This window comes from Apodemus sylvaticus, chromosome 14, assembly GCF_947179515.1.
Source record: "Apodemus sylvaticus chromosome 14, mApoSyl1.1, whole genome shotgun sequence".
In the NCBI taxonomy this organism is placed as follows: domain Eukaryota; kingdom Metazoa; phylum Chordata; class Mammalia; order Rodentia; family Muridae; genus Apodemus; species Apodemus sylvaticus.
Window position 1 is genome coordinate 17,262,264 of NC_067485.1, and position 27,493 is coordinate 17,289,756.

At 37.9% G+C, this 27,493-nt stretch overlaps 2 protein-coding genes across 4 annotated transcripts in view; one reads left to right on the forward strand and one right to left on the reverse strand.

Annotated features, from left to right (window-relative positions):
* The window catches only part of Cenpp (centromere protein P), a 190,520-nt gene that overhangs the window by 33,116 nt on the left and 129,911 nt on the right, over positions 1-27,493 (forward strand). The gene's annotated exons all lie outside the window — the stretch shown is intronic.
* Ogn (osteoglycin) lies at positions 1,107-21,175 on the reverse strand. Of its 2 annotated transcripts, XM_052157268.1 has the most exons (7): positions 21,092-21,175; positions 19,872-20,115; positions 17,789-17,882; positions 13,334-13,492; positions 10,073-10,275; positions 5,849-5,944; positions 1,107-3,016 (listed from the first exon to the last, which is right to left on the reverse strand). In XM_052157268.1, the coding sequence occupies exons 2-7, from the start codon at positions 20,043-20,045 to the stop codon at positions 2,846-2,848; spliced, it is 897 nt and encodes a 298-aa protein (XP_052013228.1). In that variant the 5' UTR covers positions 20,046-20,115; positions 21,092-21,175; the 3' UTR covers positions 1,107-2,845. The 2 variants fall into 2 exon arrangements, with proteins under 2 accessions (XP_052013228.1, XP_052013227.1); XM_052157267.1 differs by lacking the exon at positions 21,092-21,175 and having other exon boundaries at positions 19,872-20,380.

The window sequence follows — 27,493 nt, forward strand, 5'->3', positions numbered from 1 at the left end:
AAAATCAACACAAGCAAATCAGTGGCCTTCCTATACTCAAAGGATAAGCAGGCTGAGAAAGAAATTAGGGAAATGACCCCCTTCACAATAGCCACAAACAGTATAACGTATCTTGGGGTGACTCTTACCAAGCATGTGAAAGATTTGTATGACAAGAACTTCAAGACTCTGAAGAAGGAAATGGAAGAAGACCTCAAAAAATGGGAAAACCTCCCATGCTCATGGATCGGTAGAATCAATATAGTTAAAATGGCCATTTTGCCAAAAGCAATATACAGATTCAATGCAATACCCATCAAAATCCCAACTCAATTCTTCACAGAGTTAGAAAGAGCAATTATCAAATTTATCTGGAATAACAAAAAACCCATGATAGCTAAAACTATTCTCAGTAACAAAACAAAGTCTGGGGGAATCAGTATCCCTGACCTCAAGCAATACTACAGAGCAATAGTCTTAAAAACTGCATGGTATTGGTACAGTGAGGATCAATGGAACAGGACGAAGATCCAGAAATGAACCCACACACCTATGGCCACTTGATCCTCGACAAAGAGGCTGAAAACATCCAATGGAAAAAAGATAGCCTTTTCAACAAATGGTGCTGGTTCAACTGGAGGTCAGCATGCAGAAGAATGCGAATTGATCCATCCTTGTCTCCTTGTACTAAGCTCAAATCCAAATGGATCAAGGACCTCCACATAAAGCCAGACACTCTGAAGCTAATAGAAAAGAAACTGGGGAAGACCCTTGAGGACATCGGTACAGGGAGAAAGTTCCTAAACAGAACACCAATAGCGTATGCTCTAAGATCAAGAATTAACAAATGGGACCTCATAAAATTACAAAGTTTCTTATTTTACTTTTAAATATAAGGTGTAAACTGCCTGTACTCAAATTCTCTTATCTGGGAATCCCAAGTTATTTAAGCAAATTCTATAATTTACAATTTTTACCAATGTTCTTTCTCCCAATTATTGTTTTACCTAACTCATTGGTTTTTAGCCTGGAAAATTTATCTTATAATTATATTATGGTATTTTCTCATTAAATTTTATTAAACAAAGAATGTAGAAGGTTGGGGATATAGGTCAGTGATCTTGAATAGCATGCACAAGGCACTGTGCTCAGTCCTCAGAACAACATACACTTCAAAAATTCCAAACCATGTATGTTTTTATACATGTGTAGATGAGTACATTTTTCTTATGAAAGGAAGAAAATAATAGGCCTACCAGAACATTGTCCATTCTCAGTCTTATTGCTTTATTTCTGTTGATTTATTCAATTATACTAATTTGTTTTTCCATATAAACAGAGCCCTTCTATTTGGATAGATTTTACAATGTTTATTGTATATTTAACTCAAATATGCTATTAAGTATCATAAAATTAGAACTGTGTTCAGTGCTCTTGGTGAGCGTTCAGTCACAGACAAAATGAGGCATGCACACAGAATGATACAATGGGATAATGTTATTATAATTAACTTATAAAAATGAATGAACTAGTTGACATTATCAGAGTAATAGTCATGGCCTTACAGATCACGGAAGCTTTAATAAAAGTTTTATCTGGGGTCAGTCTTAACAGATGAGAGAGAGGTCAGTCTGGGTTGGAACAAAACAACCAAATGCCGAAAATGAATGTTCTAGGAAGAATATCAAGAGTCTAATGTATAACTTTTAATAGAGATGAGATTGACACTTTTATGTATAAAAGATGAATATTTCTAAAACACTGATCATTTTGTATTCAACTCCAAAGGCTAATATTTGTGAGTGGGCTATGTACCTTCCTCTGAAGCTTAATTTTGGAACTTTAATGTTCCTTGCTCAGTTGTCACTATTGTACTAGGGACTGGGTCCTCACTATTACCTGTATCTGGCAGTTATGGCCATTGAGAACCGGTGCTCTTGGGCTGGAATGGGAATATTCAGTTTGTTCGGGTGAACACGTTCAGGTAAGGCTGCACACAGCACAACGGAATAGACTTTAACAATCACTATTCCTTAATATCTCTTAACATCAATTGACTCAATTCCCCAATAAAAAGACATAGACTAACAGACTGGATATGTAAACAAATTCCTATACTGTGAAAAGTTTACAATTATTTCATTTAAGAATCTTTAAAGTGAAGGAACCTTATTATTATTTGAGAAATGGGTAGGATTTTTACTTTTTATCTTACAAAGTTTTTTTTAAAAAATAATTGACTAAAGACGATCCATTTGACCATAGCAGAAAATTGAACTTTTCTAAATTGGCTCTGTACCAAAGAGTAAAATTTTACTTTCTCTAGAAATGTTTGCCTGCATGTGTCCCCCCTTTCCTTAGGCTACGTGAGAAATACAGTGAAGTGTAGCTGCCTTGACAGAAAGTACTTTTCTGCTTCACAGAGAATGTGGTGATTCATACAGTCAGGGGAAGGTCACTGGGAACTTGGCTTTGCTCAGGTTCTGGAACATCTGTCTTAAATGCTTTTGAGATACAGTAAATGTTAAGAAAGGCAAACAGTTGAAAGTTTCTTGGAATTCTCTTACTTCATTAGTCATAGGAATGGTGTATCTCAAGCAAGTGTTTGTAGAAAAGCATGCTATTTAGATCGCGTCTGGTCTAACAACAAGGAGATTCTTAATGCTGTTTAGTTTCACATTATTTTGTTTTGAACTAAGAGATTTAGACTGGATTATTTTTGTAATCACATATAAGAATTTTGGACATCTTTGTTTAAACATAAAATTCCATCATAGTGAGATAAAATGATAATGTTAAACTAATGTTTATGTTCCTTTAGACATTAGGCACATGTACCTTAGATTATAAACTGCATTGATAGTGGTTAAAAGTATGACCCTATAGGTAATCTTTTTAAGCAGATAAAACTGTTTGGGTGTTTTCCCAGAGCAATTGGGTTGCCCTCCAGGCGAATCTCTTCAATTCGTTCCCGAATGTAACGGGTGTCGTTAGCTTTGCAGAATGTATCATCTGTAATTGAAGATATGCTGTTAAACTGAAAAACAAAAGAAAAAATATTCAGAAGTCAAAACCAACTTTTTGTACATTATATAATAGGGTCACATAAGGATATTTTACCAATAATGTAATCTTTTTAAAAATATTAGTTCATTGTGATGACACCCTCTTTTACAACCTGGACATATTTTTAAGTGTATAGTATTGTTTTGGAATAACAATTTACTTGTTATTACTCAAAGTTGCATCCACTTAATTTTGTTTTGACTATAAATAGAAACATGCAAGCTTAGAGAGAGTACCCTATTCTAAAGTATTAACTCAGAATGGTACTCTGTGCTTAAATACTCCTTAAAGACATGAAAAAGAATAAGCTGAAATTCTTGTGTTGCTGAGAATTTTTCTCATTTTCACTTTTTCCTAACTTTGGCAATTCCCACTTGATGCTCTCCTATAAAACGAGCTAAAAGGTGTCCAAAAGAGTATGTTCACCTCTAATTGGAGAAAGCACAAATCAAAACTTTGGGTTCACTACTATTTGGGGAAGAAAACATAAATCAGTGGTCTTCAAGTCTGTGCTCGAGGTAACTAGGAGATACACAGCACCTTGTGTCAGGCGCTGAGGGGTTACCATGTGGCTCAGCTGTGCTCTGGGTAACTAGGGAGATACACAGCACCTTGTGTCAGGCACTTGGAAGGTTACCATGTGGCTCAGCCTCCATTAGTCTGCGCCTCTTCCCCTTCCCCAGACCTGGGAGGAATCCTGGGTCCTGGAAGCTAGCACAGATTTGGACAAAGAGAAATGAACTCCTAGGAAATTCTTGGATGTTAGGAGTATCTTTTTTATTTCCCTCTTTCATAATTTTGAATTATGATAATAAGGTAACTCCTAGTACCACTCTAGAAAACTACAATGTAGGAGAAGAGACAAACAAATACATGCCTTTGGACTGTTCCTACAATAGAAACAGTGTTGTCAGACTCAGTGTTATCAGAATTGAGTTTTAGAATACCCAGCTGGTGTAGGAGAATTGGTTAGTATGTAGAGAACACCACACATTGTATGTCAGAAGAAAAAAAAAAAACACTCACCTCTCTTGAATTTAGTGTGATCACATGGCCTTGTGATCTATGGTTTTGCCTCCAATATCTACCTAAGATCTAAGGGTTCCAGTTATGTAGACAGTAGCAGTGACTACCTGATGTTCATCCCTTCCTCACCCCAGTCAGTTTCCGCCTGAGAAATAAAGAGCTAAGGAATGCCATAATGAAAAATATTTAAATTAAATGTTCAGTACTAGAGCACCTGCCTGCTGTGTGTGAGGCCCTGTATTCAGTCCCCAGCACTACTTAAAGCCACAACAGACTGACTAGGAGGTGCCTAAAATTGTATTCTGCTTAAGAACAGATTTTGTGAGGAGATACAGAGACAAAATGTGGAGCAGAGACTGAGGGAAAGATCATCCAGAGCTTGCCCCACCTGGGGATCCATCCCTTATACAGTTAACAAACCCAGACACTATTGTGGATGCCAACAAGTGTTTGCTGACAGGAACCTGATATAGCTGTCACCTGGGAGGCTCTGCCAGTACATGACAAATACAGAGGGGGACACTCTCAGCCAACCATTGAACTGAGCACAATGGAGGAGCTAGAGAAAGGACACAAGGAGCTGAAGGGGGTTTGCAGCACCATAGGAAGAACAACAATATGAACCAACCAGTACCCCCAGAGCTCCCAGGGACTAAACTATCAACCAGAGAGTACACATGAGAGGGACCCCATGGCTCCAGATGCATATGTAGCAGAGGATAGCCTTGTTGGACATCAAAGGGAGGAGAGGCCCTTGGTAGTGAGAAGGCTAGATGCCCCAGTGTAGGGGAATGCCAGGACAGGGTAACTGGAATGGGTGGATTAGTGAGCAGGGGGAGAGAGAATGGTTCAGGGGGTTTTCTCAGGGGGGAGGGGTGGGGGGTGGGGGGGATAGGGGGGGTGGGGGGGGATAGGGGGGGGTGGGGGGGTGGGGGGGTGGGGGGGTGGGGGGGGATAGGGGGGGGTGGGGGGGGGAAGGGAGGCAGGGGAGACCAGGAAAGGGGATAACATTTGAAATGTAAATAAACTATATCTAATTTTAAAAAAAGAAAGAAAGAAAGAAAGAAAGAAAGAAAGAAAGAAAGAAAGAAAGAAAGAAAGAAAGAAAGAAAGAAAGAAAGGAAGGAAGAAAGAAAGGAAGAAAGAAAGGAAGAAAGAAAGAACAGACTTTGCAGGCTGGAGTGATGACTCAGCACCTAATAGCACTAGCTGTTCTTCCACAGGACCACACTTCAATTCCCAGTACCCATGTGGCAGCTCATAGCTGTCTGTACCTCCAGTTCCAGGGACCCTGACATCCTCATATAGACATATACAGACAAAGCACTAATGCACATGAATAAGTAAATCATTGAAAATAAACCAAAAGAGCAGACTTTATTACTTCCTAGAGTGGTCTACATAGCATACTCTGAACTGGGCCTGCAGTTCTTTTGGTTTTTTGGTTTTGTTTTTTTTTTTTTGTTTGTTTGTTTGTTTTTTTGTTTTTTCGAGACAGGGTTTCTCTGTGTAGCTCTGACTGTCCTGGAACTCACACTGTAGACCAGGCTGGCCTAGAACTCAGAAATCCGCCTGCCTCTGCCTCCCAGAGTGCTGGGATTAAAGGCGTGCGCCACCACCGCCTAGCTTGACCTGCAGTTCTTGTATAGGCATTAAGTGATCACACTTCCTTAGCAATGTAACCACAATTGACATATAAATGAGTATCTTTCTTGATGAATAGTAAAAATGGCCCATAGTTAACTAAAGCTAATTATTATGCAAAAACCAGTTGTACCTGAAGGTGAATAACACGTAGACTTTCTGGTAAATTAGGAGGCACAGATTCCAGATCGTTATGGTCCAAATAGAGAAAAGAGAGTTTATTCAATTTCTGTAAAGAAAAATTTGAATGTTACATAGGACTGTGCATTATTTCATATCATTCAAATAATGTATACTTTAAAAAAGAGTGTGGATGTGTGAATATTTCAGTAATATCAGTATTGGAATAATAATTTGTTACTGGTTTTGGTCTAGTAAGTAGTGTGTTTTGGTTTTTAAGACATTCTATCTAGCAGAGTTCTGTTGAATACTCCACATTTCTCTGACCACTCATTCATCTCATCCCTGAGTACTCAGTCTTTGAAGTTTGCCTAGGGAGCGTTGGTGGGTAAGATTGGCTAAATTCTTCAAGTTTTTTGAAACTTTCCTTTGAAGTTCTACTTATTTCTATAAAAATAGCTACTCCTAAGAGATTGTGCTTAGCAAGATGTTGCTTTTCCAAAGCAATTTGTCAAACATGCAGTTTACATGACATGTGTTTTCCCATGAGGGATTTGTGTTTGATTTTTTTTTAATAATCAGTAAGTTACTACTGTATATGATTGTAGGCTGTTATTTCAGAATAACAGAATGTAATTTCTTTTGACATTACTCTTAATCTTTATATGCATTTTGTGCTACCATGCAGATTTAATTATTGGTGTGTGTGAGGGACACCCACCATGTGGCTTATACTGCTCTAAAACTATGATCCTCCTTCAGCTGCCCAAATATTAGGATTACAGGCTTGTTCTACTATGCCCCCACTTGCTAATTCTTTGCTATTATTTTTAACTTTTCTTTTTTTCAGTTTTTAAAAAATTATGTATATGTGTTCATATGTACAAGTCATAGCGCACATGTTATAAGTTAACAACTTATAACTAACTACCCACAGCAGTTGGTTCTCTGCTTCCATGTTTGACCTGGGGGTCAAACTTGACAGCAAGCACACTTTCCTGCTGAGCCATCTCCATACCCTTTTGTCCTTTCTTAGACATTCTACTTTCTACCATATGGGCACCAACTAACTGTCTTTCCAGGGCTGCTTTTATATGAATTATAGTAACCTGACTTTACTAGTGGTTATTGCAATTCTAGAGCATTCAATAAAGTAGACAGTTTTATCATTTTCACACCAACTTGCCCAATATCTCTTTTGTAAAATCAAAAAATATTTAAACTAATCAGCCAGCCAGCTAGCCAGCTAGCCAGCTACCTTCTTTCCTTCCTTCCTTCCTTCCTTCCTTCCTTCCTTCCTTCCTTCCTTCCTTCCTTCCTTCCTTCCTTCCTAACTTCCTTCCTTCCTTCCTAACTTATTTCCTTCCTTCCTTCCTTCCTTCCTAACTTATTTCCTTCCTTCCTAACTTCCTTCCTTCCTTCTTTCTGTCCTTCCTTCCCTCCCTCCCTCCCTCCCCCCCTCCCTCCCTCCTTCCTTCCTTCCTTCCTACTTTCCTTCCCTCCTTCCTTCCAAGATGAGTATGGTCATCCTGCCTTTTCCAGGCTTGCCTTCCCTTATTGGTCTTTAGCAGTCTCTTGCTTCAGTTTCCAGGTAGCTTGGACTACAAGGGGTTATACCATGTCCTGCTCTGAACATTCTGTGACCTGCTAGTTATTCAGAGACTCACCTACTTAAATTCACTTCTTTAGATTACAAAATTAAATAAAAAAAATGAGTGGTGTGTGTGTGTGTGTGTGTGTGTGTGTGTGTGTTTTGAGACAAGGTTTCTCTGTGTAGTCCTGGCTGTCCTAGAGGCTGGCTTCAAAACTAGAGATCCACCTACCTGCCTCTGCCTCCAAGTACTGGGATTAAAGGCGTGCACCATCACTGCTTGGCTTGGAAATATTTTTTAAACAGGCAGTTGTGGATGGAGGAGATATTTGTGTGATTATATAAACCAGCATAAATTAGAATTTGGTAAGTTTAGGTTCTTCTAATCTTGTGACATTGCCTAAACTAGTCTTAAACTTGAGGTCCTTCTGCCTGAGGCTCCTGGGTAGCTGCAATTGCAGGTGTGTGAGATCTTGTCTTTGTCATTGTCATCATTTTTATTTTTGAAATAGTATCTCACTGTACAGCCCTGGCTGACTGGAACTTGTATAGTATCTCACTGTACAGCCCTGACTGACTGGAACTTGTATAGTATCTCATTATACAGCTCTGGCTGACTGGAACTTGTATAGTATCTCACTGTACAGTCCTGGCTGACTGGAACTTGTATAGTATCTCATTATACAGCTCTGCCTGACTAGAACTTGTATAGTATCTCACTGTACAGCCCTGGCTGACTGGTACTTGTATAGTATCTCACTGTACAGCCCTGGCTGACTGGAACTTGTATAGTATCTCACTGTACAGCCCTGGCTGACTGGAACTTGTATAGTGTCTCACTGTACAGTCCTGGCTGACTGGAACTTGTATAGTATCTCACTGTATAGCCCTGGCTGACTGGAACTTGTATAGTGTCTCACTGTACAGCCCTGGCTGACTGGAACTTGTATAGTGTCTCACTGTACAGCCCTGGCTGACTGGAACTTGTATAGTATCTCACTGTATAGCCCTGGCTGACTGCAACTTGTATAGTATCTCACTGTACAGCCCTGGCGGACTGGAACTTGTATATTATCTCACTGTACAGCCCTGGCTGACTGGAACTTGTATAGTGTCTCACTGTACAGTTCTGGCTGACTGGAACTTGTATAGTATCTCACTGTATAGCCCTGGCTGACTGGAACTTGTATAGTGTCTCACTGTACAGCCCTGGCTGACTGGAACTTGCATAGTGTCTCACTGTATAGCCCTGGATGACTGGAACTTGTATAGTATCTCACTGTATAGCCCTGGCTGACTGGAACTTGTATAGTGTCTCAGTGTACAGCCCTGGATGACTGGAACTTGTATAGTATCTCACTGTACAGCCCTGGCTGACTGCAACTTGTATAGTATCTCACTGTACAGCCCTGGCTGACTGCAACTTGTATAGTATCTCACTGTACAGCCCTGGCTGACTGCAACTTGTATAGTATCTCACTGTACAGCCCTGGCTGACTGCAACTTGTATAGTATCTCACTGTACAGCCCTGGCTGACTACAACTTGTATAGTATCTCACTGTACAGCCCTGGCTGACTGCAACTTGTATAGTATCTCACTGTACAGCCCTGGCTGACTGCAACTTGTATAGATAGTATCTCACTGTATAGCCCTGGCTGACTGGAACTTGCTATGTAGATCACACTAGTCTCAAAGGTACAGAGATCCTCCTTTCTCTGTCTTGTTCCAGCATCCCTGCCATCTTGCCATTTGAATAAGGTTTCTTCTGCCAACAGTAGCTTGAGCATATTGTGCTTTTGCCCGAGATAACTTCTAGGGCAGAGTTGTTGTATCATAGCTAGTAACATTCTGGACTGACATGCTTACTTTTTTCAATTTCATGAAACATTTCTATTCTTTTGGAATGGCTTGATTTTTTTTTTCTTTCAGGATCACTGCTATGTTATCTAGACTTAAATGTAAAAGATATTGAATTTTCTTGGTTATTAGAATCAATACAAATCTTTTAAAGCAGTGAGCTAGTAGTGTTTACTTTCAAATATAAAAATGTTCCTTTACTATTAATAGAAAACACCCATTTCTCTGTCTTTACATGATATATGTTATGATATACATACTTCGCTTGCTTGATTTTGTTTGGTGCTGGGGGTTGACTTTAAGGCCTCAAGCATGCTAAGCATATTTTCTACCAAGTTATGTCACCAGCCATACATACATATATATTAACCCAATGTTCCCTTGTGGAATATAAGTCATTTTGTTACAAGTTCTGAAAATATTGGTTTGGATAAATGCTAGCTACAGCTGTCTTTACTTCGTATCTTGTTGCACAAAAATATACCTCAGTCATAGTACAGTAGCAGATTGAGGGGAAAAAGAAGCAACAGTGTAAAAATATTATCACCGGGTCAGTGAGATGCCTCAACTATTAACATGTGCCGCCAAGCTTGGTGCCCTGAGTTCCAGCCTCAGGACCCATATGGTGGAAGGTGAGAGTGACTTTTACAAGTTCTCCTTGGCCCTCTACATGTATAACTGGTATGAGCCAACACACAAAAGAAACAAACACACACAATAAATAAATGTAATAAAGACATAAAATATAATTACAAATACTGTGTTTAGTCATACATGGAATACTTACTTTGAATGTGTTTGCTTTAATTCCTTTACTCTTGATTTTGTTGTATTTGACATTAAGTAAAGTAAGCTTCGGAGGAAGAGCTGGGAGTCTTAGTAGTTGGTTTTCAGCAAGTGTAAGTTCTTCTAACAGAGAAAGTTTTGAAAAAGTACTATCTTCTATGTCTTCTATTAAATTTCCCGTAAAATCAAGTCTTCTTAAGTTAGCTTGAGGGAAATGAATACAAGAATATGCTAGGATCTCATTATGCAAACTGAAGAAAAGCATTTAACAGATCACTCAGGCCCTAAGTCTCTGTTCAGGGACCAGAATAGTATTTGCAGTTAGTGCCTCAATCAAGTTTGTCCTGCAGTGTTGATCTCTGACCTACCGCCTGGTACAGCTGTACTTTCATAAGGTGCTGGGCACTGGACCGGAGGCTTCATGCTTGGTAGGCAAGCACTCTGCCACTAAGCTATAGTCACAACCCCATAAGTAAAGTTTTGTTGAAAGTCTTTCTGTGCATAACAATGATACCTTTTCTTACTGTGGCCTTAGAATGTATGGTTCAGAAGGAATCTTATAGTTCATAGTCTTCTATCCATAGATATCAAAAGAAATTCTTACTGCACATCATAGAGAGTAATTTTGGTTAATTGGATTTAAGCATATTATTATTTTAAATTTTTGCCAGCATGTTGCATTATAATTGTGGGTACATTGTATTAATTTATCCATACCTTTTTAGTTAAGAAAAACAAAGATAAAAAGATATCCTGATTGTTAACATGATGCAGACCGAGAAACTAAGACATAGTCACTCGCTCATTCATTCATCCTGTGTGTCTCTCTTGCTTTGTTGGGGCTTAGGCTGAGATGGTTAGGCTGTAGTTTCTTTTTAGTCATAGTAGCTGTTTTCTCAGAAGTTGTTGCAACACTGAGTTAGTGAATACAGAAGCTTGCTTCTAGGAGAGTTCCAGAGGCAGGGACCCTTGAGCTTCTGCTTGCTTGTTTTTGCCAACCAATTAATATGAACCTTGTTTTATGTATGTTTTTGTTAAAAGACAGTTACTATACCCCTTGGGTTCATGAACATGATATAACTCGTGCTCAAGTGAAATTTATCTGACTTGCATTTTCTGTGTAGGCTCCCCATTACTGCCCTGCATTTTGGAATACTAGATGGCACCTCAGCACTGAGCTTGTTGCCATTTCAACTAGCATTTCCAGTATAAAGCAGAAAGCTGGGAAAATGTGGTGCTAGATGTGCAGAATGAGACACCGCTACATTCTGTGACAACCGGAAGTAAAAGCTTTGCATTGCTGTCTCTTAGTTGGAAATGTGAATTTTGAGTACCTCAAAATTCAGTTTTGTTGTTGTTGTTGTTCTATGAATTTCAGCTAATGACCATAAACATACTGGGGATTAAATTCACACCTCCGTATGGGCTAGGTGAGTGCTCTAGCAGTGGGCTACATTATCAGAAAAGCAAATTTGCCAATATGGGATCTACAGATAATAAGGACCACCTGCTCAGGACTATCTATAAAGGAACCTAATGTCCTCTTTTGGCCATGCATATGTACATGCACTCATCCATTAAAAAAACGTTGATAGATTCTAAAAGGCTTTTATATGTTAGCCACATAATGTTGGGTTCAATACAGGAGTCTGCAACTTAGACTCATTGGTGGCAGCATGAAACCAGTTAGGCTTAATCCCATAAATATAGAGTTAAAGAAGCTGTGCATCTGTCCTAATAAACTGGGATTTGCAATGCACTGAAGAAGAGATCCCTGACCAAACTGTGGCTCCTTGAGCAAGAGATGCTTTTGAAGATTTCATATCCTTTGTAACTACTCATTGTCTAGCACAGAATGGATGCTCAATACATAATGATGAATGGATAGAAGATATAGTAAGAAATCCAAACCAACCTATAAAGTTACCATCCCATACCTATTCATAAATATGTAGACATATATGTAAATGTGATGTGTGTGCAGAGTGTGGTTCACTCAAGCATACCCATAGATCCACACACAGAAATGCTAATACACATTCTTCCAAGCAGTTGAATGTACCCATACACAGTTCACTGAAGGACCATTATAAATATTCCACAAGCAAAATAAACACACACACACACACACACCTACCTCTAGGAAGATAATTTGCTCTCTTGTGCTTACAACCTGTGTATGCAAATTGGATTTTCAGAATGTATTTTTAAAAAAAAAAAAACAAAAAAAACGAAGCTGTGCATGTGGCACAGTGGTAGAGAGCGCTTGCTTAGTGTGGACTTAACTGCTGCCCTTCCAGTAAATAAATAGATTATAATAAAGCCAGTATGTTATTTGGTTGTGGTTTTCTTTAGAAACATTTGGCCTGGGAATCTAGAAAGCTGGCAAGGACAGAGTAATCCAGGACTGGAACTTGTTACTGCCGTATGCTGACCACAATACCTCATTCAGTTAAAGTTTGTTAGAGCACCAAATGGCTGATTGCTAATGCTCTTGACAAAGAGTTAACCTCCTTAACCGCCACTGTTTAAGAACTGTCTCCATGGAATCATCTAAGGAGTGTAGTTCCTTAGATGTAATGAGTACAGCTTGGTGTTGGCATTTTAAAAGTTGTTCTCCAGATTTTAAAAAAAAAAAGATTGATAATTATGTGTACATGTGTGTTTATCTGTGTGTCAGTAAGTGCACATGAGTGCAGGTGACTATGGAGTCCAGATGAGGTCCAGGAAGAGCAGCAAACACTCTTTAAACACTGAGTCATCTCTCCATACCTCTCTCCAGATATTTTTTAAATGTATCCAGGTTTAGTTAAAGGAGCCAGGAGCTTGTAATCCTAGCACATAGGGAGTGAAGGCAGGAGGGAGGAGTTCAAGATCATCATCTCTACATATATTGAGTTCAAGAACAAAAGAAAACAAAGAATAAAAAAGTAATGAACAGTAAAAAGGAAAACAAAAGAAGTCTGTGTGTTTATGGTGAAAGTAGAAGTAGAGCATCTAGGTAGCTGGAGAAGTGCCTGGGTTGCACTGACACTGCCTCCCACCTGGGCAGTGTGTGTCTTAAGACAATACCTCCATAAGATGAAGTAGCAAACTCACCAGGAAAGAACAACCGCAGAAGTCTATGGAAAGGAGGCTCTTCTAATAAACAAATGATTTTTATAAAGTGTATGTTTTATACTTGAATGCTCCAATAGTGCTGCCCTTATATATAAAAAGTGAAAAATAAATAGAATCTCGAGCCTTTATATTTTTAACTTACGCATGTCTGCAAAATCCTTGGCAGTCAGCTTTTTAATTTTGTTGAATCGTGCATAAAGATAAGCTGATTCTTTTGGCAATGGTGGTACAGCATCAATGTCAACTTCTTCACAGTAGACAGAGCCACTTAAACACACACACAACAGGCATGTGGGCATTTCTAAATTAGGAGACAAAAGTGTAAGCATAAACTAATTTGTAAATATTTGTCATCTGACAGTAAAATTATTATTATAATGAATGCTGTGATTTGAAAAGATAGGTTATAGAATTATTGGTGATGTCAGGAAAAATAATTATGGTAGCCACCAACCTGTATTGTGCTTGATAATTCATCAAAAATTTACTTAGTCTATGGTCAAATATAATATCACTTGACTTATTATTTATTTATTCTTGAATATTTATCAGGAACACTCATCTTTTATTCTGTTGGTGCTTTTGGAAAAATCTTTGCTTTCTTCATTGAATTGCCAGCACTATGTCAGCAAACACATATAACAGAAGAGTATTTCTGGGCTGTAGCATTCCTGCTTGTGGAGGTCAGAGAGCCACGAGGAATAACTTCTTTCCTTCCATCATTGAGTTCCAGGGACTGAACATGGGCCGTTGGAAGTTTGGTGGCAAGTGCTAAGGCCACATCACTGGCCCTCCACTAATCTTTTAAAGAAATGTTTATGCCAATAACATGCTAGAATCTTGATTCCTATGCTTTTATATGTCTTGATTTTAGGTAGTAAAACTATCCGACTATTCTTTTTCAACACTGTTTTGACTACGTTATATCCTTTTGATAGTTTTATACATACATATATACATACATACATATACACACATATATATTCATGTTTTGATGAATACTTTAAAATTAAGTATGCCCATTATTATTTATGATCAAACTTATTGGCAACATCTCATGATGTCCCAAATCCATCTTGCAGTTCCCTCCCCAGTCCTGCAATCTTTTCACTGTCTCTCAGTGGAGAATGGTGTTAGAAACTAAGGACTGCACACTCACCCCAGCTCTTCCAGCATGCTCAGTTTTCCCTCCCTTCCTTCACTTGTTTCCTAGGTGTAACTGGCCTGTGTGGTTTGTTTTGAAAAGATAGGTTGTACAATTATTGGTGATGTCAGGAAAAATAATTATGGTAACTACCAAACTGTTTGTTTTTTTTTGTTTTGTTTTTTAAATCTCTGGATCAACCTGGAGTCCTACATGCTAGGCAAGTGTTCCACCACTTAGCCAAATCCTCATCCCCTGTCAGCTTTTAGAGTATCGCCTCTTCTGCATTTCTTTTCACAGGAATGAGGTCAGCTCTTACACCAGGTGTTCTCTACATCTGTACTGGTCACCCTCACTCTGTTTTGTTTGCTCTTTTATTTTGCTATGTTTGTTTTGTTATTGTTTACTTTTTGTGGTTTTGGGCCTGTCTTTTGTTGTTGTTTTTGTTTTCCTTGTTGTTTTAGATAACAGAGTCAGGCAGGTTTAAAATGCTGTGTGACCGAGAATGACCTTGGATTTCTGATCCTCTTGCTTCTGCCTCTCATGTTCTGAGATTGCAAAGTTGTACTAATGTTAACTGTGTTATGGGATGCAGGGCTTTAAACCCAAGGTTTCCTGCATGTTAAGCAAGCACTTTGCCAACAGAGCTACATCCCCCAGCCTTGTATGTGTCCTTTTGTTGCTGTTGTGTCTCCTTAGGTGAATATGCCATTGTCGGTGCAGTGTTTGGGCTGTTGGGTTATTTGCAGTACTTTGTAATTGCCAATATTACTTTGGTGATTTTACTTTTTTGTTTTGGATATGGGTCTCCAGGGTAAAATCATAACATGATGACTCTGTCAAAAGTAAATGAGGCTAAGGCTGTAGCTCAATAGCAGTGCTTGTGGCACACAGTTGGCCTCCATTTGGATCACAAGCACTGCCAAAAAAACCCTCTATTTTGGTTTGTATATCTATTTTGATTTTCTTAAATATTGCCAAATACTTGTCTAGAAGTATTGTGCTAATTCGTATTTCTGCTTACAGTATATTAAAATATTTGGGCATGGTGGTACATGCCTTTAATCCCAGCATTTTGGTGGCAAAGGCAGGCAGATCTCTGAGTTTAAGGCTAGCCTGGTCTACAGAATGAGTTTCAAGACAGCCAGGGCTACTATCTCGAATGCCACCACCATCAAAAAACAAAAACAAATAAAAAAAAAACCCAATATATTTGTTACTATACAACTTTGACTATGGAATATTTTGGTATACTGCCTTTGTTTGTTTTTTGTTTGTTTGTTTGTCTTAAATGTACATTAGTATTTTGACTGCATGTATGCCTGTGTAGTGTGTCAGATCCCCTGGAACAGGAGTTACAGACAGTTGTGGGCTGCTGTAAAGGGTGCTGGGAATTAAACTCCAGTCCCCTGGAAAAGCAGTCAGTGCTCTTAATTACTGAGAAATCTTTCCAGCCCTTGTCTTCATTTTTATCAATCAGGTTAAGTAGGGGTGGAATGTTAATGTAATTTTTCTCTTTTTTTTAATAAAAAATTGAAATTGAACAATTTTTCATATATTTAGTGTCACTTTAAAATAATTTTTAATGATCTTTATAACTTTTGCCCATTTTCCAAGGGTTTTCTTAATTTTTAATTAAAAATATTATTGTGTGTTTGTTTTGTGTATATGTGCATGAACATTTGTGCTTACTATGAAATGTGTGGAGCTTGGAGTACAAGTTGCAAGAGTATGTAGGACCTGGGGATTCATCTCAGAGAGTCAGGACTTGGCCTTTTGCCATGTCACTGGATCTCAGATGTGATTTTGTTCAATTTCTTTTCTTCAATTTATGAGTTCTTTATAAATTGGGGATATTACGGCTTTATATTACAAATATCCTTCCCATTTTGGTTGACTTTTACTTTATGCAAAAGTGGCGTTTTTATACTTTTATAGAGTCATTTTAAAAATATTTCTATGGAAACATCTGGATTTCGAGCCGCCCCACTAGCAGACTGTCTACTTATGCTTGTAAGGTGATATCTTACACATGCAGATCACTAATCTTTTTTGTTTATTTTTCTTTTGCTTTATGAAATATGGATCTAATTTGTCTCTCTCCAGGCTATGTAGTTCTCCTAGACTCAGTTATTTAAAATATTTCTCCTATGGTGATTGAACGATTGAATGCTTGTCCATGCTTTAATTACGTGCTCAATGTCTGTGTGCTTCTAGACATTTCCGACCTTTTACATCTGTGTCAGTGATGTTTGTTCATGCATTAGTCCCAGATTGTTAAACATGGTATGTTTTATCTGGCACTTGTCAGTGTTTCCACATGTACTTTTGCATTTTTCTTTAAATGTATCAATGTGTATTTTAGAATCAACTTTCCAAGCATTATCAAAATTTAGTAATTGTAGTGGGATTGTTTATACTTTCTGAATTTAGAAAATAATAGTATCTTTATGGTATTGAATCATCCTATGCAAGAAAAGGATGTCTTTCTAATTATTCAAGTTTCTTTGGGGATGTATTTTCTGTTTTTGGTCCATTTTAATGTTACTGCAGCAGGATAGGAATGGGTGGATATTTTCATGCTCTCATGTGAGACTAGATTGTGTAACATAACAGGAATAAATCAAAGACAGGAACTATCAAATATGGCTTGTGCTTTGTTATTTTACTGTAATTTTCTATTGTTTTCATTGAAGCAGACATGGTAGTTAGTTTTGTAGAGGTTTTTATCCTTTTTGCTTTTCTTTTTTGCTTGCTGCTTTTTAAACTAATGGTCATTTAATTTAGTACCTCATTCAAACACTATCAGTACATTCCAGCTTCTGTGACTTTCATAAAGACAGAAATTAATTGTATTACATATACCTCATCCTAAGGCTATTGATTGTATTTGAAAAATAATCTTTAGTTATTTCTTGATTTGTTTCTTTTTGAGGCAAGTTCTTATTATGTAGCCTTTGCTAATCTGAAATTTGCTTTGCCTAAGACTGACTTAGAACTTTTTTTCCCCCTTTGATTTTTCGAGACAGGGTTTCTCTGTGTAGCCCTGGCTTTCTTGGAACTCACTCTGTAGACCAGGCTGGACTTAGAACTCTTTGATATCTGTCTGCATCTGCTTCCAAAGTGCTGGGATTAATAAAGCAGTATGACACCATGCCTGGAGTTTGAATTGATTTTATGTGGACAAGAACAGAGGTTTTCTAAAGGTTAGGTTTAGACAAAGTGTTGGGTGTTCTTGAGCATTCTGGTCCACAGTCTTCACTCACAGTGTGAAATGTTAGGTGATGAGCATATAACATATAACTATAGACTTTACCACTGGAGATGAAATTTCAGTTTATAATTTACTATGTCTTGAGGCAAGTTTTGATTACAACAAAGAACAAAATTTCTTTTAAGTATTTTAAAATGATACTTTTCAAAAATACTAGATGATAGATCGTTCATACTTACCATCATTTTCTTTTTTGGTGGGTAATGATGGTATAACTTCATCTTTTTGTAACTGAAGACTTTTCTCATCAGAAATTATCATAGTTTCTTTTTCCTATTGTAAAAAAAAAGTTTGTTACCAGGTGTGATAAGTCACAAGTCTAACTATAAACCAGAGGGATCACAAATATTTCTCTTAGTCACAGAGGTATTTAGTTAAGATTTTGTTTTATGCATATTCATTTTGTGTGTGTGTGTGTGTGTGTGTGTGTGTATTACGTAACACACATATTGGACAGAGGACAACTTGTAGTAGTGAGTTCTCTCTACTGTGTGAGCTCAGGGAATCTATGGCTGCAAGAGATATCTTGCAGGTCTACCTCAGCAGTGTTGTATCTCAGCAATCTGTTAAGCTTTTGTACACAATTCCATTTCTTTATTTATTAAACCGTACTGTAAATACTCTAGGTAGAATATGCATTCCTGAGTAAAAGAATCCGCCTTTTAAAATTTTTTGTTTCAGTTAGCTGAATTCAGTACTTGATATATTATTAACATTGATAATTCTCTGAATGGGAATGAAGGCTTTTCTAATGTGAAATGTTACCGTTTTTCATGTGAATTCACTTCCTTTTTTCACGTCCCACCCTTCTGAGCAACAGTTCAGCTTCTTTACTGACCTGGCTGCTTTCCTGCCTTGACCTTAGGATGGATCCCTATATTCTAGCCTCTTCATCTGACCAGGCCATTGGTGTAAGCTGTTAACACTATAACCGGGGATTATCACTTGCCCTCTGCTCTCTTTTCAGACAGTGTGTATTCTGCTAGTAGACTGTAATTTATTACATGAGGACCTATTCATTCTACTTTTTTTTCTTTTTATTTATGGCTGCATGTTATCTCAGGGCACCCCAACCTTGCCCAAGCCCTCATTTCCATGTATAAACATATCACTCTTCCCCACTGGGTTCTCCACACATATACTGGTCCACACAATTATCCTGATGAAAAATTGCTTAAAGCTCAATGTAGTTAACCAGAAAGATTTAAGATTTAAGGAATTTGTATCTTGCATTTGGTTAGTAGACTCAGATCATTCCACTAAGACAATAGTTATGAGCTATTTTGTTTCATTGTTTTGCTTTTTAACTTGAAACTGTTGCTGGAGATACCTGTCAGCTTTGTCTTAACTGTGGATAGAAATAATACCAGCATCTTAACTCATTCCCTTGGAGAAAAGAAACTGTAGCATTAACATTGGCTCATTGTGAGTTAACAGGGGAAAAAATGTTTGGACTGGCTAATCTGAAAATCTTCACCATCTGATTTGTAGTAAAAAAGAACTTTTAAAGTAGTGAATATTATTATGTATCTGACTCTAATTTTCCATTGTGTATGTGCATGATACACAGTGGGCAGCACACAGTTTTATGCTCTGTTAATATTCTTGTCTACCCAGTGTTCATTTCTGTATGAGCAGAAATACATAGCATGCATACACACACACACACACACACACTCACACACACAAACTAATTGCTTTTCTCTGAAGGTTGGATGTTAGTGATATTGTATATAAAAGCCATAACTCAGTGACATGTCATTACAGATCCTTGGTACAAATTGGTAGAGTCGAAATGGGATTAAAACAAAATCTCTATAGTAAGAAGTTTTTTATTTCTTGGTACTCTATGTGATTGGCATGCATAGCCAGTAAATATTCTTATATTCATTTCCTAGGACTGGATTTTTCTGAATTCTATAAACACTAGCTGATAGTATACCTTTTCCTAATTTATTTATAACATGCAAGTATAGGATATATAGCATTATTTATATAAATTTCAGCTGTCAGAGATCACCTTTAAGTCTAATGTCTCTTAAATTTTAAATCAAAACTTAAATCAGATTTCTCTTTACACTTTTGTTTTTCAAAGTTACTAATTATTAATTCAGGAATCATGCATACTTGAAAAATATAATTACTTTAAATTTTAAAGTGCCTTTCTCCTTCTGAACTCATCAAATATTGAAGTTAAGGGGGAAAGCATACATTTAAATGGGTATCATTTTAGAATACAAATTTAAAGTAGAAATAAAATACCTTAATACTTAGCCCATCCAGGTACTTATCTTTGTAATCCTGGCTAAATTTGGTTTCTTCAGAATTGTCTGCTGCATACTCATAGTTAACATGTGGGTCCAGCTGCGGCTGTGGTATTTGCTGTGTCAGAGGCACGAAGAGTAGCAGGAAAAGTGTAGAGGGCACCGTCTTCATTGCAACAGATGCAAGGTGACTGAGTGAGGAGTGACTGACCTGATAGCTGTGGAACAAACCTCTTTTTTCCCTGGAAGTAAGAATGTAGAGCACTGCAACAGTATTTAAAAGCTTGGAGGCTGTCTTGGCAGGATGGGTGCAGCAGGGGCTAGAGAGCAAGTTTTTAACCCTTAGTGATCTTTAGTTAGGTACAGTGTTTTATGGGCCAGTGAAGACTCTGGAAAAGTCAGGAAGTAGTTTTATCTCTTACCCATCAACAATTTTAAAACTACTGATAAGTTTATTAAATGTCAAATGCCTTGAGTAGGGGTACTTGTATGTAGTCAAAAATCTTCTCGGGGTACCTGCAGTATAAATAGTTAATACAAAGATCCATGATCCTGTGTCATGTGAGTAAAAAATATCATATTTCAGCATTGCTGCTTTAAAGGAACTCTTGATTCATATTGATGTAAAAGAAGCAGTTCTGAGAAAAGACTTAAAACTTAAACCTTAGGCTTAACATCTTAAAAAGAAGACATTAACACTTTTAGGTGGTATAGATTATAGGAAAAAACCATTTAATCTTTCTAGTTTTATAAATTTAACAGATTGTCACTAGTTAGTAATGTTGCCTTTTTAAGCTTAAAATATGAAAACTTTACCAATACCACTTTAGATGAGTAACTTAATAAAACTTTCAGCGAGGAACATTGGAGAATGTACTGGAAAGATTCTTTGAGGCACACCAGTGAATTTTAACTGCTGAATACATGCTTCAGACTTTTAAAAAACTACAAACAAACTCACTTAGAGAGCTGGTGCTGCATGTATAGATGCCAGTTTGTCAAAAATCCAGGGATTGAGATTTCAAAATAAAATGGGTTTATAACTTTTTCTGCTTCCGATTCTATTCTACATCTGTCTTATATAAAATGATATGTAAAAGTGTTGTTAAATTCCTCAGTGAAAATGAAACTTATACTTCAGATGACTTAACATTTATTAATATTTTTTAGAATCATACTTTAACACACTATTTAAATTAACGTGAAAAACAAGCCTACCTTAGTATATGGTTGAAGTCCCTGTGGTTTTCCTCAACAGGTGTTCATGCCTGCACATTAGTCCCAAGTGGGAGAGTGAATGAGCAAAGCCGTGGAATTGTTTCAAACTGCTGAAGAAAGTTTCAGGGCCCAACAGCTTAAATCCCATGTGGAACTCAACAGCAGATTCCATGTGGTGGAAATCTTTGCCAACATTCCTTCTCGGGGTGAAATGCAGGGTATTACATGGGAGAAGTGCTGAGGATATTTGAAACTGCAGCACCAGGGCAGATGCAGGGTTCTGCAGTCTGGATCCCTTTTACCTTGTGCACGAATCCTTTAGTGAATATTAGTTTATAAATCTTTTTAAAATCAGGCCTTCATTTTTGTGCTTTTTCTGGTATAGAAGACACTACTTTTGAATGAAATAAAACACCAAACTGAGCATAATCTTTGTTTTTAATTTAGTGAGAACTAAGGATTTTTGTCCCCATACTATAGTTAATACATTAAAAATTTATATATAAGGAACATTTTAAAACATTTTATAGATTTGTCCTTTACGGTTGTTGTTGTTGTTGTTTTCTGGGGGGGGGGGGGGGAAGGTCATTCAAGATAGGGTTTCTGTATGTAGCTCTGGCTGTCTTGGAACTCACTTTACAGAACATGCTGGCCTTGGACTCAGATCTACCAGCCTCTGCTTCCTGAGTGCTGGGATTAAAGATGCGTACCACCACTGCCTGGCTGTCCTTTGGTTTTAAATTCCTTTATTTTAGTTCATAGGCTTATGAAAATAGCTTTTAAAAAGAAGTTTGATTCCAAAATTTTGTTATAGCAAAAATTTTTACTTAATGAAATTTTATATTCAATTTTGGAAACCTAAAGTAAGGAATGGGTATAGTGGTGTACACCTTTAATCCCAGCATCCAGGAAGTATAGACAGGTGGATCTCTGTTAGTCCAGTCTACACTGACTTCCAAGCCATCCAGAGCTACATATCTTAAAAAAACAAAACAAAACAAAAAACAAAACAAAATCACCAGGCAAGTGAACAAACGCAAAAGAAAACTGTAGTAGCATAGATACCATGTAAGCATCTTTAAAGACTCAAATACTTCTAATGTTACAACTTGAGAATGAGAGACAGAGGATGGAGAGTTCGGGACTAGCTTGGATTACATAGCGTTCTCCCCCCCACACACACACACACACCAAAAAATTACTTTTATTTTTATTATTCTTTGGCAGTTTAGTAGTCGCAGTTCTTTTCCTAAAGTAAAACATGGATAAATGTTTAAAATAGAGTATGTGGGCTGGAGAGTCAACTCAGCAGTATAGAGTACTTGTTCTTGCAGAGGAACTGTCTGTGTTCAATTCTCTGAAAGGAATAAGAAGTCACTAAAGAAAGTTCAACCAGTGGTTGTGGCTAACCTAGGATAGAGTTCCAAATACAAACCAGCCACAGAGATGCTAGAACAGAGTCTACAGTATGCTGTATTTGAACTGACTCTTCAGCTGACTAATTCTGCATAGCCTAAACCCCCATCCTAAGTCCTGTAAGTGGTCTTTCTGGCACGGTTAATCTACCCTTAAAACTATTGTGTGTGACCAGTCTCATCCAAAACAAAGAACAAAGATAATATAATCACTGCTGGAAAGATAAAACCAAGTTCAGCCACTCTTTAGGGAAAGCCAAAGCCCTTAGATACAGTTCCCTATAGAACTGTTTGAAGCTGAGGTTGTTTTCCATTTCAGAAAGAAATGTTACATTCTGGTAGAAAATTCCTTAACTTTCTCTATTAAATGTGAAAGCTGCTGAATGCTTAGCACAGACCTTCTATCCTGTAGAACTGACTCCACGACATTTGCTTAGGTAATCCTGCTGCAGTACCCTTGGTGCCTCAGAGGGCTTTGTTTTTTCAAGGGTGCCTCATGAGTCTGTGCTTCTTCCTCCTAATTGTTTCTCAGCAGTAGGCAACTAAAAATGTGCTGAGTGGAACTGCATATCCGGGTTAGTGTGTAGCTCAGTTCATAGAGTGTTTGCCTAATATTCAAGAAGCCCTGAGTCCCATTGCCATCCATGCATAAGGCGGGTATGCTGGCACCCATATGTAACCTTAGCACTTGTGAGATAGACACAGAAGAATCGGAAGTTCAAGGTTGTTCACTACTTAGTGAGTTCTAAGCTAGCCAAACTATTTGAGACCTTTCTCTTAAAAACAGATGCCAGATCACTGAAACATTTTGCTTGCATTAATGCTTTACATCTTGCATTTCTAATAAAAATTCACATACAAATGAATGTGGAGAAACTGCCAATACCTGATTCTATCCCCTGTTTCCACTCAAAATCATATACTTGGGTATCTTTGACCCCATGGAAAAAATATTTAACATTCAGAACTACTGATAATAGGAAGAAGAGGGAAAAAGTTCAATTTTATAACAATTATAAATAAACCTGTTAAAATTTTCTGGACAATGCCAGCATTTGGATTTTTTAAAAATAAGTAAATTTCTTATTGATGGCAACTAAACCATGTTTGTAGCATTTTTATCATACAGTAGATTCCATCCATACACTATACTTTTCTGAGTTGTCCTACATGCAAGTAGATGTTTTTTTTAAAGATTTATTTATTTATTGTATGTAAGTACACTGTAGCTGTCTTCAGACACCCCAGAAGAGGGCATCAGATCTCATTACAGATGGTTGTGAGCCACCACGTGGTTGCTGGGAATTGAACTCAGGACCTTCGGAAGAGCAGTTAGTGCTCTTAACTGCTGAGCCATCTCTCTAGCCCCAAGTACATGTTTTTAATGTTGTCTGTCTTCTGTGCTGTTCCTGTAAGTTTGCTATTAAAAATACATTAAGCTAGCTAGCTAGCTAGCTAGCTAGATAGATAGATAGATAGATAGATAGATAGATAGATAGATAGAAAAAAAACCAAAACAAATGTCAGGCTTGCCATTCATCCCAGAATGCAGGAGACCAACATAGACAGATCTCTTTGAGCCAGCCTGATTGACATAGTGAGTTCTAGGCCAGTCAAGACTACCTTATTCAAAAAAAAAAAAAAAAAGGCAGAAAAAAAGGAAGGAAGAAATTGAAGAACCAAGGGGTTTCTGGAAAGAGAGAAGGGGGCAGGGAGAGACAGACGAACACGGAAAATAAACTAACAGAAACCATGTGGTGATTTAAATATGCTTGGCCCAGGCAATGGCACTATTAGGAGGTGTGGCCTTGTTAGAAGAAGTGTGTCACTAGGGTAGATTTTGAGATCCTCCTCCTAGCTCTCTGGAAGGCAGTTTTTTCCTGGTTGCCTTCAGAACAAGATGTAGAACTCTCATTTCCTCCAGTGCCATGCCTACCTGGACACTGCCATGCTTCCCTCTAGTTGATAATGGACTGCACCTCTGAACCTGTAAGCCAGCCCCAGTTAAATGTCCTTTATAAGAGCTGCCTTGGTCATGGTGTCTGTTCATAGCAATGGAAACCCTAACTAAGACAAACCATAACTACTCAATGGGTTGCTATTTTCTCCATCTTCAATATCATCATCTGACATCATAGGAAACTATGGTTTAGAGTCAGAATTCTTATCTGAGGCCTAAGCTTTGATTACCTCAGTAGCCACTCTCTCCCTTCCTTCCTCCCTCCCTCAAGTTTATGTGATAGATATTTTGCCTGCATGTTTATCTCTGTACCACCTACAAGCTTAATGCCCAAAGAGTACAGAAGAGAGGGTCAGATCACCTGGAACTGGAGTTGAAGTCATAAGCCTCCATATGGTGTTGGGAATTAAACATGGATTTTCTGAAAGAGTAACAAGTGATTTTATCCACCGACCCATCTCTCCAGTCCCAATAAGGCTCAGGTTTTATACCTATTGAACTATATTCTAGTTACTGTGGAGTTTTTTGGCTTTTGAATTGTTACTTTGGACCTGATTGTTCTTTGTTGTGGGCATTGAGTGTGTCTGTAAGTACATTGTCTCCCTAATCATTAGATGCAAGTAGCAGTAGTCCCCAGTTAAAAGATCAACTCTTCTGACACTGCTAAAAGATAGTCATGGTAGAGCCTGTCTTTAATCCCAGCACTTGGGAGGCAGAGCCAGGCAGGTTTGTTGTTGTTGTTTATTTGTTTAATTCTGAGCTACATAAGGCTACATAATGAGAACCTGTCTCCAGAATTACAAAACAAGGACTGGAAAGATGCCTCAGCAGTTAAGAGGACTGACTGTTCTTCCAGAGGTCCTGAGTGCAAATCCTGGCAACCACATGGTGACCCACAACTATCTGTACTGGAATCTGATGCTATCTATACTCATATTCATATACAATAAATAAACAAATAATAAATAAATGTTTTTAAAACTATTAAAAATTCTAAAGAAACTTAAAAAAATAATAATAAATCAAAAGCCTAATAATTACACACACACACACACACACAAAAAAAAAAAAAACGGAGCTGGAGAGATGGCTCAGTGGTTAAGAGCACTGACTGCTCTTCCAGAGGTCCTGGGTTCAATTCTCAGCAACCACATGGTGGCTCACAACCTTCTATAGTGAGATCTAGTCCCTTCTTTAGACTGGCGATGGTGGTGGCGCACACCTATAATCCCAGCACTCTGGGAGGCAGGGGCAGGCGGATTTCTGAGTTCGGGGTCAGTGTGGTCTACAGAGTGAGTTCCAGGACAGCCAGGGCTACACAGAGAAACCCTGTCTCGAAAAAACCAAAAAAAAAAAAAAAAAAAAAAACAACTGAAAGCAATCTATCACCCAGCTGTGCACTCTAGTTGTCGGATGGATGAACAAGCTTCTTGCAGCTGGAGAGATGGTTTAGCAGTAAACTTACTTACTGCTCTTCCCAGGGACCTAAATTGGGATTGTAACACCCAACATAAGCAGATCACAGCTACCTGTAACTCCAGCTCCAGGGTTCCAGTTCCCTCTTCTGACCCCCTCAGGCACTATGTGTCTCACAAATATAAATAAAAATAAACTATATTTTTAAACTCCCTGTGAGAACTACTGAGTTACTAGATATTTAAGACTTTTTAAATGCAACATTCTGAGAGCTTGCTGTCTGAAACCCCATGTGTTATGTAAACCTAGATCTATTGTTCGCATGAAAGAGATGAGAGTGTACGTACTTTACCAACAAGGGGACGTGAGTTATTGTGCAATGCGAGGATGAGTTCATGTTTTTTTTTCCCTAATATTTTACCTATGATTTTATTTTTTTACTTTTAGTGTCTAATGTATTCACAATCTGAACACTTACACAGCTATGAAAGAAGTGTACCTGGTGCCATGCTACTTTTAACAGTGCTTAGTTATACTAAGTACAGTTACTTCAACTAGGATAAGATCCTGGTAGGATATTGGAGCATGCAAGAGACTTGGGACGTTGAGCTGTTATGGTCTAATCTTGTTTCCAGCTGCTCTTTTGCTTATTTCTGAGATGTAGAAGGAAAACCATGTGCTTGGAATCAGGAAACCAGGATTTTAGTTCCAGCCATCCTTGGGGACATAGGAATTCTTTATAACACAGAAAGTCTATAGAAGAGATGAGGATTTTTTTTCTTCCTTTTATGCTTTCTTCCCTCCTGGATCTAGTTAAATGTGTTATATGATGCACATACATCTGCATTTTAGCTTAGCAGTTCAAACATTAGCATTTGAGCATATTTCTAAAGGATCTTTTATTTTCGTTTCCTATCTAAAAGCTAAATGTGTTTATTTTTGTTGACTAATCTTGGAATTTTGTTGTGATGGGCATGTTTTCTTAGTGCTTACAAGCAGTTTGGCCAATAAATGAATAGATGGATGGATGGGTGGGTGGGTGGATGGAGACATTTCCATTTCCCACCCTCCCACCCCCCGCCCCACCCGACCCTACCCCCCCCCCCGAAAGAGTAGATGTTCATGCTTTTTTCTCTTGTTATAATTACAAAGTCAGTTGATACAAGTAACTGCTGAGCTATAGAAAGTAAAGAAAATACTTCATTAATTTCTCTGAGGAAAAACATTGAAGTTTTTATTTCTTTGTGTTTCTGAGAAATCCTTGGATTTGTTTGAGTTCACTGTGTCATTTCTAAGTACTATTAATGATAGTTGTTTGTAGACCACATCCTCTTGGTTTTGAGCAGGAGGGACTTTGTGACACAGTTTACATGAGTGTCTTTGGAGGGAAGAACTTGAGCAAGTTAAAGCTGTTCTTCATACTAGGTGGGAGGAGTTTGGCTGCCCTGTAGGCAGAGGAGAAGCTGTGTGAGGGAAGTAGAAGGAAGCCTGCTGTCACACTCTGCTGGGCCATCTGGAAGTATACAAGCTGCCTAATAATGAAATTGCTTTTGTTTGTCACATGATATTGGACTTAAGAACCTTAATGAAACCCTTAGTGTCTTGTGTCTA

Bases quoted from the DNA above. Each gene is read 5' to 3' on its own strand.
- Ogn (XM_052157268.1), bottom strand. From the start codon at position 20,045: ATGAAGACGGTGCCCTCTACACTTTTCCTGCTACTCTTCGTGCCTCTG. The intron at 17,883-19,871 runs GTATTTTATTTC...TTTTTACAATAG, and splicing joins TGGATGGGCTAAGTATTAAG to GAAAAAGAAACTATGATAAT. The intron at 10,276-13,333 runs GTAAGTTAAAAA...ATTTCCCTCAAG, and splicing joins CAAGGATTTTGCAGACATGC to CTAACTTAAGAAGACTTGAT.